This window comes from Azolla caroliniana, unplaced genomic scaffold (assembly GCF_043228905.1).
Source record: "Azolla caroliniana isolate FFs.n. ecotype wild unplaced genomic scaffold, voAzoCaro1.0.p SCAF_8, whole genome shotgun sequence".
NCBI classification, from domain to species: domain Eukaryota; kingdom Viridiplantae; phylum Streptophyta; class Polypodiopsida; order Salviniales; family Salviniaceae; genus Azolla; species Azolla caroliniana.
In genome coordinates this window covers 8,385,592-8,397,618 of record NW_028230443.1, presented here as the reverse complement: position 1 = coordinate 8,397,618, position 12,027 = coordinate 8,385,592, and the positions used below count along the sequence as shown (strand labels likewise).

General features: G+C 41.7%; 1 protein-coding gene across 1 annotated transcript; it reads right to left on the bottom strand.

Moving 5' to 3' along the window:
• Positions 1 to 368: 368 nt before the first annotated feature.
• Positions 369 to 4,752, bottom strand: LOC147860965 (ruBisCO large subunit-binding protein subunit beta, chloroplastic-like). The gene is made up of 13 exons (XM_087323392.1): positions 4,457 to 4,752; positions 4,037 to 4,162; positions 3,269 to 3,406; positions 2,999 to 3,094; positions 2,664 to 2,906; positions 2,342 to 2,576; positions 2,065 to 2,234; positions 1,882 to 1,959; positions 1,642 to 1,713; positions 1,411 to 1,515; positions 1,150 to 1,335; positions 710 to 836; positions 369 to 598 (listed from the first exon to the last, which is right to left on the bottom strand). The coding sequence occupies exons 1-13, from the start codon at positions 4,700 to 4,702 to the stop codon at positions 585 to 587; spliced, it is 1,836 nt and encodes a 611-aa protein (XP_087179518.1). The 5' UTR covers positions 4,703 to 4,752; the 3' UTR covers positions 369 to 584.
• Positions 4,753 to 12,027: the final 7,275 nt, after the last annotated feature.

Here is a 12,027-nt window from a genome sequence, read left to right as displayed (position 1 = left end):
TATTTAAGGTAGCAATTTATCAATTTCCTAAAACATAAAAAAATTCTGAAATAATCAAATTTAACGATTATCAAGCCTAGCATACTATGACTACTATCGTCAAGTCTCTGTGACTATAGTATGTATGTCTTGGGTCTATCAATTAGTTTCTCCCCTCTAAATTTCAATAAATTATAAGTCCCTTTGAACCAATGTCAATTCACATATTCACTGACTGAGAACACACAATAAGCAAGCACATTTTTGCATATGATGATGAGCAGAAGATTTTGCCATGTCTTTAACATTACAAAACTATGAGAATTGCTACAGTGCTAAGAACTCAAGGCATTGTTACACCGCCTTTATCAATATTGTGAGGGACACCACAATATCATAAATGGGAATTACAGCATATATAATAAGAAAGAATTCTTGAAGTCATTTTTCATCCAAATGGGTTTCTTCTCTTCTCAATTTTAAAAAGTCATAGATCAAATTCCGCAAGCTAGAAATGGTAGGGCTACAAAACTCACATCCAGAGGTTAATGCAATAAATCTGGTTCCACTGATTGGGCAAGTTTTCCTATTCTATCAATTCATGTTTAGTAACCATAGCCTGCAAAAGCATTAGTCACATGTCAACATTTACAGATCATACATTCATTCAATTTCAGCAAATATACAAAAGTAATGATTGCACTTTTGGACAAACAACTCTATTACTTACCAGAGTTATCCATTGGGTTACCAGCAGGAGCAGCTGCTTCAGGTTCTTTGATTTCAACCACCACGACATCACATGTCAGGAATGTTTTTGCCACAGATGCAGCATGCTCCAAGCAGCACCTAACAACCTGAATGAAAAGAATAGCATACACAATTTTAACACAAGAAGCTGCCATATAATATACTATGAAACTTCAGTTCTAGCTTATACTCTCAAACCTGTCGATGCAATAAATAGATCTTCAACTTAAATAATAACTATGATGTGCACACCACTTTTCAGGTTCATGTTTATATGGCTTTAAAAATACTGATGCATATCACATGGAACATTTCCCTACGCCTATCTCTAACCATCGAATAGGGCTAATGGCCAAGTACAGTTACAGTTAAAACCCAACACTATGTGTACAAATAATACCATTATGTTTTGACAAGTACCTTTGTTGGGTCAATGATCCCAGCGGCCACAAGGTCTTCATATTTTCCAGTAGCAGCATTATAACCATACTTAGGATTGTCATTTGAAAGAACCTTCTCAACTACCACACTGCCATTTACACCAGCATTCTTCGCAATAAGCTTCAATGGGTAACTCAGGGCCCTCTTCACAATATCAGCTCCAACCTGCATCAATATTATGTACTCAGCATAGCACTCTCTAAACACAATTTAAGCTACTAATTTAAAAATAACTCACACCTGTTGCTCATAGTTATCAAGAGTTTCCTTAATTGCGTCAACCTTTGAAGCTAATCTTAGTAATGCAGATCCTCCTCCTACAACAATACCCTCCTCAACAGCAGCCTGTATGCATATCAGGTATTAAATTTGGGTTTATATTATACAGGATCAGTCCAAAGAGGAAATACCATCACAGAGAAAAGGCATGGTCAACGCAGATTACATATTCCAAAGGTAAATTCAACACACCTTCGTGGCATTCAAAGCATCCTCAACTCTGAGCTTCTTCTCCTTCAATTCTGTCTCAGTTTGGGCACCAACCTGTCATGACAATGGATAGGTTTGTCAAGCATCATCCACATGAAGCATTCAACAATGGATGGCAAGATATAGCAATAAACATACAAATTTGGCTTATTAAACAAAAATTAAATGTACCCACATAAAGCAGTGTACAATCTGATCAACTTCCTAAGATTCTTATATCACCTGAAGTATTGCAACTCCTCCTGACAGCTTAGCAATTCTTTCGTTAAGCTTTTCCTTCTCATACTCTTGCTCCGCAACCTGCATTCTCCAAATATTAAGAAATAAATAACAAATACAGAACACAACATTTATCTATTTTCAAAAATCTAAATTCAAAGTTTATCAGTTCACTTATAAGCTTACTTCTATCAAACTCTTGATCTGAGCCACACGTTTAGTAACTTCTACTTGAGTACTACCATCGCCTACAATGGTTGTTGCATCTTTCGTAAGCACTACTTTCGCTGCAGTTCCCAGAACTTCCCTCCCAACCTTATCCAAAGAGAGTCCTACCTCATCTCTGATCACGGTTCCTAACATATTTAACACCTCATGTTTAGGCCACAGTAGGAATATCGACAATACAGCACACCCATTGTACGTGAGAACACCAACACAGCAACTATGTATGACTGCTTACCTCCAGTCAATATGGCAATGTCATCCAAATACTGGCTTTTCCTTTCTCCGAATCCAGGTGCTTTTAATGCAGCAATTTTCAGGCTACCCCTCAGTTTATTTACAACAAGGGTGGCAAGTGCTTCCTGCTCAATATCTTCAGCAATGATCAAGAGGGGATATCCACCACGAATAGCATCTTCCAAAATCCCGATGATATCTCTGGCTGTAGTAATCTTTTTGTCAACAAGGAAGAGCTGAAAATACAAGTGATAAAGGTCTTAATCACAAATTCCATTGATGGTGCACTCCAAAAAATTATTGCCAAGCTATTTCTTACTGACTTTGCAATTTGCATACTCGATTATCATCTTCTCAGTGTCAGTCACAAAATAGGGAGAGATATAACCACGATCAAATTGCATTCCTTCCACAACAGTGAGACTATTCTCTGCACTTCTCCCTTCCTCAAGGGTAACAACTCCTTTCCGTCCAACTTTGCTCATAGCCTCAGCGATCATGTTACCAACTTCATAATTGTTTCCAGCGCTAACAGCAGCCACATCAGCTAGTTCACTGTCCTCAACCTATGCCACAGAAGGCCAGAAACAGTTCACGTATTCATCTCTGATAGCAAAATGGAAGGGCAACACTAAACCAGCTTTAGCAAGAAGCTTACATCTTTGGACATTTTTTTCAATTCCTCCACAAGAGCCTTCACAGTCTTCTCAATCCCCCTTGTAATCTGGATAGGATTAGCTCCAGCAGCAATAACCTGCACCAATAAGTAATCACGGATTCATCAGCATGTCTGACTATTCAACATTTTCCAAGCGCTCGAACTATTGCATGAATGCTACCACTTTCTAGCAGTTCCTCATCACCTACAATGTTACTCTTTCAGCATGAATTCAAAAATAAAGAAGTATCATCTCGGATGGAATAGTACCTTCACACCTTCAGCAATAAGTCCTTGAGCTAATACAACAGAAGTGGTTGTACCATCACCAGCCAAATCATTTGTTTTGGCTGCAGCTTGCCTCACCAGCTTTGCACCAATGTTTTCAACAGGATCTTCCAGCTCCACCTATAGCAAATGAGAGAGGAAAACTATGAACGAAAACAGTTGTTGAGAATACCAGATCAGCATATATTAAAATAACGAGACAAATCACTAAAAAGGGTTTACAACATGACCTGGAGGTTCCACCTCAAGATGTATTCCAAAAATGACACAAATGATCAGACACCATTTTCAACAGGAACTTTCACCTCAAATCAAATAGTTTATTTAAAAAGGCATCTTCTATCTCATAGAATGCTACAATCGTAGGCACAAAAATAAGAAAATTACTAAAACTATAATCTTCAACCTCAATCTTCACACAAAGCTGAAGGAAATGATCAAAAGATGTTACCTTGTAACTCAAACTTATGGACTGGAATTAATAAAATTACTGAAAGAAGTTATCTCCTAACTGAACATATGACAACACAATGAAGATAATTATCGAGACAGGCTAATATTTTAACTCAAATGAATTACACACTTTGGAAGCAAAATAAATGTTTCCACCAATACCCTCCAGCTCAAGCTATGGCACTTATCAAATATAAATTATAGTCCTACTCAAACTGGAGCACGAAATTGAAGAACTGCATCAAATTCCATACAAAGAAGAAAATGGAAAACAATCAGAACAAAGAGCGAACGAACCTCTTTAGCTACCGTAACTCCATCATTAACGATCTTTGGAGCTCCGTACTTGCTTTCAAGAACAACATTTCTCCCCTTAGGACCTAAGGTAACACCGACAAGATCTGAAAGTTTGTCCACTCCAGCCTGTAGAAAAAATAGACAACAAAAACTTGATATCTCATCACGATACGAAACAGGAACGTGTTCATCACTTTGATGTAGACAGAAAAACAAAACACGTTGCAATTCTTATCCGATTTTCTGTCACTCGGAAAGGAGAAGGAAAGAGAACTATTCGTGCTTGGGCGTGAAAGAAAGCAGAAAGAAACCTCGATTTTTTAAAACGGGATGGAAGCAAGAAACAAAAAGGCCCATTCTTGCGGATTGACACAGCCTGTCATTGAAAGAGAAAGAAAGAACGACAGAATTTATAAGGACCTGGAGCCTCTTCATGGTGGCACCATCTTTGTTGAAGTGAAGCTCTTTCGCCATAGCTCTGGTGGAGACAGCACAATGCTTCCTCGAGAGGGGTGCGTTGCTCTTGGATATCTTAGGCTGAGGGAAGGAGGAGGAGAAGGAGGAGGAGGAGGAGAGGGCCTTCTCAGAGGGGGGCAAACGTCTGCGTTCACTGAGGGGAGCGGTAGCAGAGAGGGAAGAGAGCTTTGCTGCGATCATGGCTGCCATGAGGTGCTTCTGCGAGAGAGCTCTGTGTGTGTGTGTGTGTCTGAGAGAGGAGAATGAAACCCTAAAACACAGAGCACAGGCAAGGTGTGTCTCTGATTGATTAGTGGGAGGAGGAGGAGGAGGAGGAGAGGTTCAGTGGAGAAGGTAGGGGGATAAGCGGAAGAGAAGGTTCTAGAAGCCTGGGCTTATCCATTCATTTCTTATATCTGTGTGTGTGTGTATGTATGTTTGTGATGTATGCAATGCATGCATGTATGTATAATGAATGTAATGCATGCATGTATGTATGTATGTAGAGTATGTATGCGTGCAATGCATGCATGTATGTTTGTAGCGTATGTATATATGTAATGCATGCATCTATGTATGTATGTAGAGTATGTATGTAATCAGTGCATGCACCTATGTATGTAGAGTATGTATCTATGTGATGCATGCATGTATCTATCTTATGCATGCATCTATGTATGTAGAGTTTGTATCTATGTGATGCATGCATGTATGTAGAGTATGTATCTATGCGATGCATGCATGCATCGCATAGACGTCGGAAGGACAAATGTTCTTCTTGAATTCGAATGGTGGCCGAGGACGAGGTCGAGGCAGTAGAAGAGGTCGATTCGACCCATCTCATGAAGGGACCTCAAACCTTCGACATCAAGATGGTGGAAGCCATAGAGGAACCTTCGGAAGAAGTGGGGGCTTCCATGCCAAACAAGGTCGGCAAACGAGGCCCACCACTTGTAACTATTGCAGCAAAATCAGTCGCCTTGAAGAGGAGTGTCGGAAGAAGAGAAGTGAGTTGGCTTTGACAAGCCGACAACTCATAAACTACGCCACCAACTCCGAATATGACGACTACGGTGGATTATTTGTAATGAGGCATAGAGCGAACTCTATGAAGGCATCCAATTCCACAAGCACCTCCAACTCGGAAGACATGTGGTTCATCGACACCAAGGCCTCACATCATATGACGTCACACCAATAGTGGTTCCATGACTTATGAACGCCGGATTGACCCGGCTACATAGAGACGGGAGACGACACCACACATCCCTTTGAGTCAAAAAGAGTCAATCGCGTGTGCGAAGCATGTCAACTCAGCAAACAACATCGACTATCATTTCTGAAGAAGAGCTACGTAAGCAAGGGCCTCCTCGACGTCATACATTCGGATGTATGGGGACCAGCTCAAACGCTGACGATCGGTGGATATCGATACTACATCACCTTTACTGACGACTACTCCCACTACATGTGGATCTTCCCCATGAAGAAGAAGAACGAAGTGCTCTCCCACTTCCAAAAGCTCAAGGGCCAAGTCGAAAAAGAAACTGGTTGGCACATTCGATGCCTATGATCGGATGGAGGCAATGAGTACTTCTCCGACAAATTCATCTCCTACCTCCAAGGTGAAGGCATCCGGAGAGAATTCTCGTGCCACACACCCCAACAAAATGGAGTCGCGGAAAGGAAGAATCAGCACATACTCAAGGTAGCACGCATGATGCATGAGAAGCACATGCTGAACTTCTATTGGGCCAAAGCGGCATCCACGACCGTCTATCTCATGAATTAGTGCACCACTAGTGGAGTGCATGAGCTAAATCCATACGCGCTCCTTGTCAGAAGGAAGTTGATTATGTCACACCTCAAAGTATTCGGAAGCATTGCGAATGTACGCATCCCGAACGAACAACGACAGAAGCCCGACGCGAAGTCGGAGACATGTATCCTCGTAGGATATTTGTCCGAGCAAAAGGCGTACAAGTGCTATAACCCTTCGACCCGAGTGGTTCGGGTGAGTCGAGATGCAGTCTTTGACGAATTAGCATCTTGGTATAAGCCTAATTCTCCGAGGAAGAGTTGAATGTCAACTCGGAGGACGATATTCGGCCAAGTCCTTTACCAAAGGACAATCCAAGCTCTACCGAGCGAAGTGGCCCACATGAGCCTTCAAGCATTCCAAGCACGTTGCGGCCAAGTACGAGTTTGGACAAAGGCAAAGGTAAGATGCCCGAATACGAAGTCGACCACCTCGACGATAGTGATTCGAATGTGTCGGCTTCCTTACTAGATAGTGAGTTTGGTGTACCCATCATGCAGGCACCCGAAGTAAAGAAGGCACTCATATCGGCAAGCAAAAAACTTTGACGCTCATCTAGAGAGAAGAACCCTGTCATTTGGCTCAGCTACAACGAGTACATGGCCCATCGTTATGCCTTTTCGATGAAGGTAGCGATTGAGCAAGAGCTTGAGAGCTCTACTGAAGCGGCTCGTGACCCACGATGGGTAGAAGTAGTCGGCCTTCACCCATTTCACATTACAAGCTTTCGTCACCAGCTCGAGTGGGAGGAACCAAGACTGCCTCGGAAAGGCCGAAGAAAGCCAAAGGCCGGACGGAAGCCGACGAAAACCAAAGCAGATGTTGAATGCCTCATACTTGAGCTTGAGGGTGCGTGTTGAGATATTAAGCTCAATTAGATTTAGTTAGTTAGTCAACACACATAACTTAGTAGTTACCTAGATAGAATCTAGTTAGTGTGTTGACCTTAACACCTTAAATAGGATTTTGTACTTGAGTGGGATACATTGTAGATCCTCCACTCCCATGTTCATTTAATATAGGAGTTACACCTTTGTACCTATATTCTCCTCGCACATGTGCACCCTTGCCTATGAGATGTATATATACCTCATTGAGGATATCGTTGTATTTTGATGCTTATTAATATAGAGAAAGGTCTTTAGCTACACTCTTGTTAATCATCCCCCATTTATATTATTGTTCATAAGTGTATCTTCCTCTCTCTCTTCCTCTCACACACATACACAGACAAATCATATAATCTTTCGTTGCTTAACTACTCACATAATTAGTCACTAATTAACCCTAGTTAATCACCTAATTGTTAATACCTTTTAAGTATAGGGCAATGCAAATTCAACATCCCTTACTTCTTCTATATTTGAGAGTGGGATGCATAGTCCACGTATACCAATATCACCAACATTCAAAAAAGAAATCATTGCCTCAACAAAAAACAGAAACAGGAAGAGAGCCAAAGGACAACCTTGGCAAAACTGATCGAGAAATAGAAAAGAAAGGGCCATAATTCCCAACCAGTAAGAGTTGGCTTTGTGTAGAATTATATAATGAAGAAATACCTCTCATCCATTCTTTCGAGAAACCAAAACAAGCCAATAAACCTTGTAAAAATTCATAGTCAACACGATCATAAGCTTTCTCAAAATCAAGCATAACAATGGCCAACTTTTGATTAGATTTAATTCCCAAAATGTATAAACTTTATCCAAAATGCTCATTTCTTGAATGAATCTTGTTTGAGTCATATGTACAACTGTAAGCATTATAGTACTAAGTCGTATACTGATTGCTTTAGCTAGGATTTTATACACCATATTCAGTAGTGTAATCAAACACCATTTCTTGATGTCTAGTGAAGAACCGTTTGATTTAGGGATAAGTTAAATTGGTCCTTCTATAAAATGCGAAGGCATATTACCCTCACGAATAATTTGTTGGAATGTTGTACATAAATTTGCTTTACAAGTCCCAATATTTAATGAAGAATGTTGGGGTTAGACCATCCATATGTGGACAACAATTTTTGGGCAAAGCTTGAAGTGCTTTACACAAAAGCAGGGGGAGGGAGAAGGAGAGAGATGTGGAAGCTCTACTAGATTGGGAAGCAGTGGATCAAGAGGGCATGTATAACTATCATCAATAAGAGGCGACGTGGTCATTGAGTTAGGCTACTACATTGGAGTTAGGTTACTGCAATGAGTTAGGCTACTGAAATGAACATTGGGGTTGGGTTACTATTTGGAGCCGACTATTTTAAGACAAATCGAGACGAGTTGTTGAGGTGAGCCAAGCTACTAATATTTGAAAGTTTGGGTTCTCATGTTAACAAAAAATAGATTTTATAGTAACACACTTTTTTTGGATAATGATCTAACGGTGTAGATCAAACATGCCCCACACCATCCGCGTCCGCAATTCGCTCACCAAGCCTCATACGCAAACACAAACGTGAGCAAAGGGATCCTGGATGTAATGCATTCATATGTATGGGGACTAGCCCAAACGGCAACATTTGGAGGTTGCCGATATTATGTGACGTTCATCGACGACTTCTCTAGGCACACCTAGATATTCCTAATGCGGTAGAAGAGTGAAGTGTTCTCTCACTTTCAAAAATTCAAAAACGAAGTCGAAAAGGCAACCGATTGGCATGTCTGATGCCTTCAATCGAACGGCGGCAAGGAGTATTTCTCTGATGCCTTCACAACATACCTTCGACAAGAAGGAATTCAACGGGAGTTCACCTGCCGACACACACCTCAATAAAACGAAGTAGCCAAATGAAAGAACCAACATATACTTGGGTGGCAAGGGCAATGATGAACAAGAAACATCTTCCAAAATCATATTGGGCTAACGTTGCCAACACGGCCGTCTATCTAATGAATTGCTACACAACATCCAGAGTGCACGATATTACCCCCCATGAGAAGTTCTATGGAAAGAAGCCGGACTTGTCCCACGTTAGGATATTTGTCTCTATTGCATTTGTACATATTCCTGATGAAAAGCGGCAAAAGCTCAATCCAAAATCAGAGAAGTGTATACTCATGGGGTACTCGCTCGAACAAATGGGTATAAGTGCTTCAATCCCTCTACCAAGAAGGTACGAGTGAGTAGGGATGTCGTATTCGACGAATCAACATCCTGGTACACAATCAATTTAGCTCCATCTAACCCAATCGAAACCGATTTCGATATAGACTCAGAGGAGGATGATCTACTAAGGCCCACATAAGAAGAAAGTCCAATGTCAACCAGATTGAGTGGGCCACAGTAGCCATCGAGCGACCAAAGCACATCGTGGCCAAGTCTGAAACAAGACAAAGGAAAGGCCAAAATGCCTTAATAGGAAGACTCAAATGGAAATAAATTGGATTACTCACCCAACAATGAGTATGGTGGATTGGATGTGCCTAGCATGAGGACACTAGGGGCACCACGTTGCTCCAACCGAGAGAAGAATGTAATCAGCTGATTCGACTACAATGACTACATGGCATATCACTATGCATTCCTAATGAAGGTGGCAACAGTTCGAGAGTTGGAAACTTTTTCCAAAGCCACGAAGGCCCCGCGATGGGTCAAAGTGATGAATGAGGAGATGCAGGCACTCTCCAAAAACGAGGCATGGGATCTCGTCCCCTCTTCACCCAATCAAAAGGTAATCAGATGTTGATGGATATTCAAGGTGAAGCACACTACCGATGACACCGTCAATCGGTATAAGGCCCAACTTGTGGCAAAAGGGTATGCGCAGACACACATGGTCGATTACGAAGAGACCTTTGCCCCAGTGACAAATATGACAACCATTCGAACCGTGATCGCGCTTGCAGCAGCCAAAGGGTGGCACCTCCACCAAATGGACGTGAAGAACACCTTTCTCCAAGGCGAATTAGAAGAGTAGGTGTACATGGTTCAACCACCCATATTCGAGTCGAGTACACATCCAACTGCTATTTGCTGACTCAAAAAGCCTCTCTACGGTCTCAAGTAGGCACCAAGAGCATGACATTAGAAGATAACCCACTATCTTCACCAAATTGACTTTAAAATGTCCAAGTTTGAAAATTCTTTGTTAATCCGAAATGACTCCAAAGGACAGCTATTCATCATAATTTATGTGGACAACTTGGTGATTGGAAGAGAGCATTTAACAAATATCGAACATACCAAGAAGCTACTCTCCAGCCGATTCGAAATGACAGATATGAAGGAGCTATATTAGATTCTAGGTATAGAAGTAATTCAGACTCCCAATGACATCATGATCTCCCAACATCATTATATCCTCAATCTTCTTTCAAGTTTGGGATGATAGAGTGTAAGCCCGTTGCTACCCCACTCGATCGAAATATAAGGCTAGACACCGATTCCAGCATAGAAGAGGGTGAGCCGACTTTCTATTGGAAGCTAGTTGGAAGCCTTATCTATCTCACCATCACTCAACCCGACCTCAGCTACCCAGTCAACCTCCTTAGCTAGTTTATGCAGACACCGTGAAACATTCACCTAGATTGTGTTAAGCGAGTGCTACGCTATGTGAGTGGAACGATGGGTTTCGACATCCTCTACAAGTCAACCACACCAATTTGACTCAAAGGGTACACATCCGTCGATTGGGCCGGCTACAATGCCGACAAACGATGAACGTCCGGATTCTTCTTCTCCCTCGGCAGTGGAACCATCTCGTGGAGTAGTAAGAAATAGCTGATAGTGGCATTGTTGAGCACATAGGGGCTCGACCATCGCCGCATGTGAAGCCATTGGGCTCAAAAGAATCTTGAAAGATCTAGGCGTTCCCATCAATAATCTGATTCTCCTGTATTGCGACAACATGAGTAGCATCTAGCCAGCCCGCAACCCAGTATTCCACGCTCAAACTAAGCACATTAAGGTGCATTATCACTTTATTTGAGAGTGTGTCCTGGCCGGAGATGTCGACCTACAACACATCAACACGAACCTGTAGACGATTGACATCTTCACGAAGGCCCTGGGAGCTGACAAGCTGTAGCAGTTCACGACGAACCTCGGTCTTTCTATTACCGACCAACCGAGCTTGAGGGGGAGTATGGATAAGGAATCATCCGACTGAAGTCAAACAGAGCGGAATGATCATGGGAGTGAGTCGGCCATCCGAAGCCAAAGCCGGAGTCGATTCGAAGCCGACCTAAAGACTAGTGTGAACCAATTTTTCGGCAACCGAATGTTGTGTTTGAAGGGGCGTGTTGAGAATCAAACTCAACTTCCCCTTAGCATATTCAAGTGTGTGAACACCCTGTCATGATATGGCAAGACTTGAACCCATGACCTTATGCTACATGGGTTGAGCTCTTACCATTAGACCATGAATTGTAACTTGTAGGATATTATTTTCATTTATGCTTTATCATAGAAAATTGATGTATATTCCAGATCTCTCTGGAACATTCTAGAAGCTTCAGGGTTATTCCTAAAAACACTATAAAAGGAGGCACAAGGCATTGTTTTGAACCAAATTGGTTCAACACCAGTCTTAAGCCTCTTAGCCGATTTGTACTTATCTTTCATATAATATAAGAGCTGCTGTCATCATCCTATTTCCCTCTCTCTCCTCTTCTCACTTCCTCTCTCTCGGGAATCTTACGTAGTCCCGTCCTCTTAGTACTAATAGTACTACTCCTCTTAGTACTAATTCCATCTCTGCTTTAGTACTATTCCTGACACA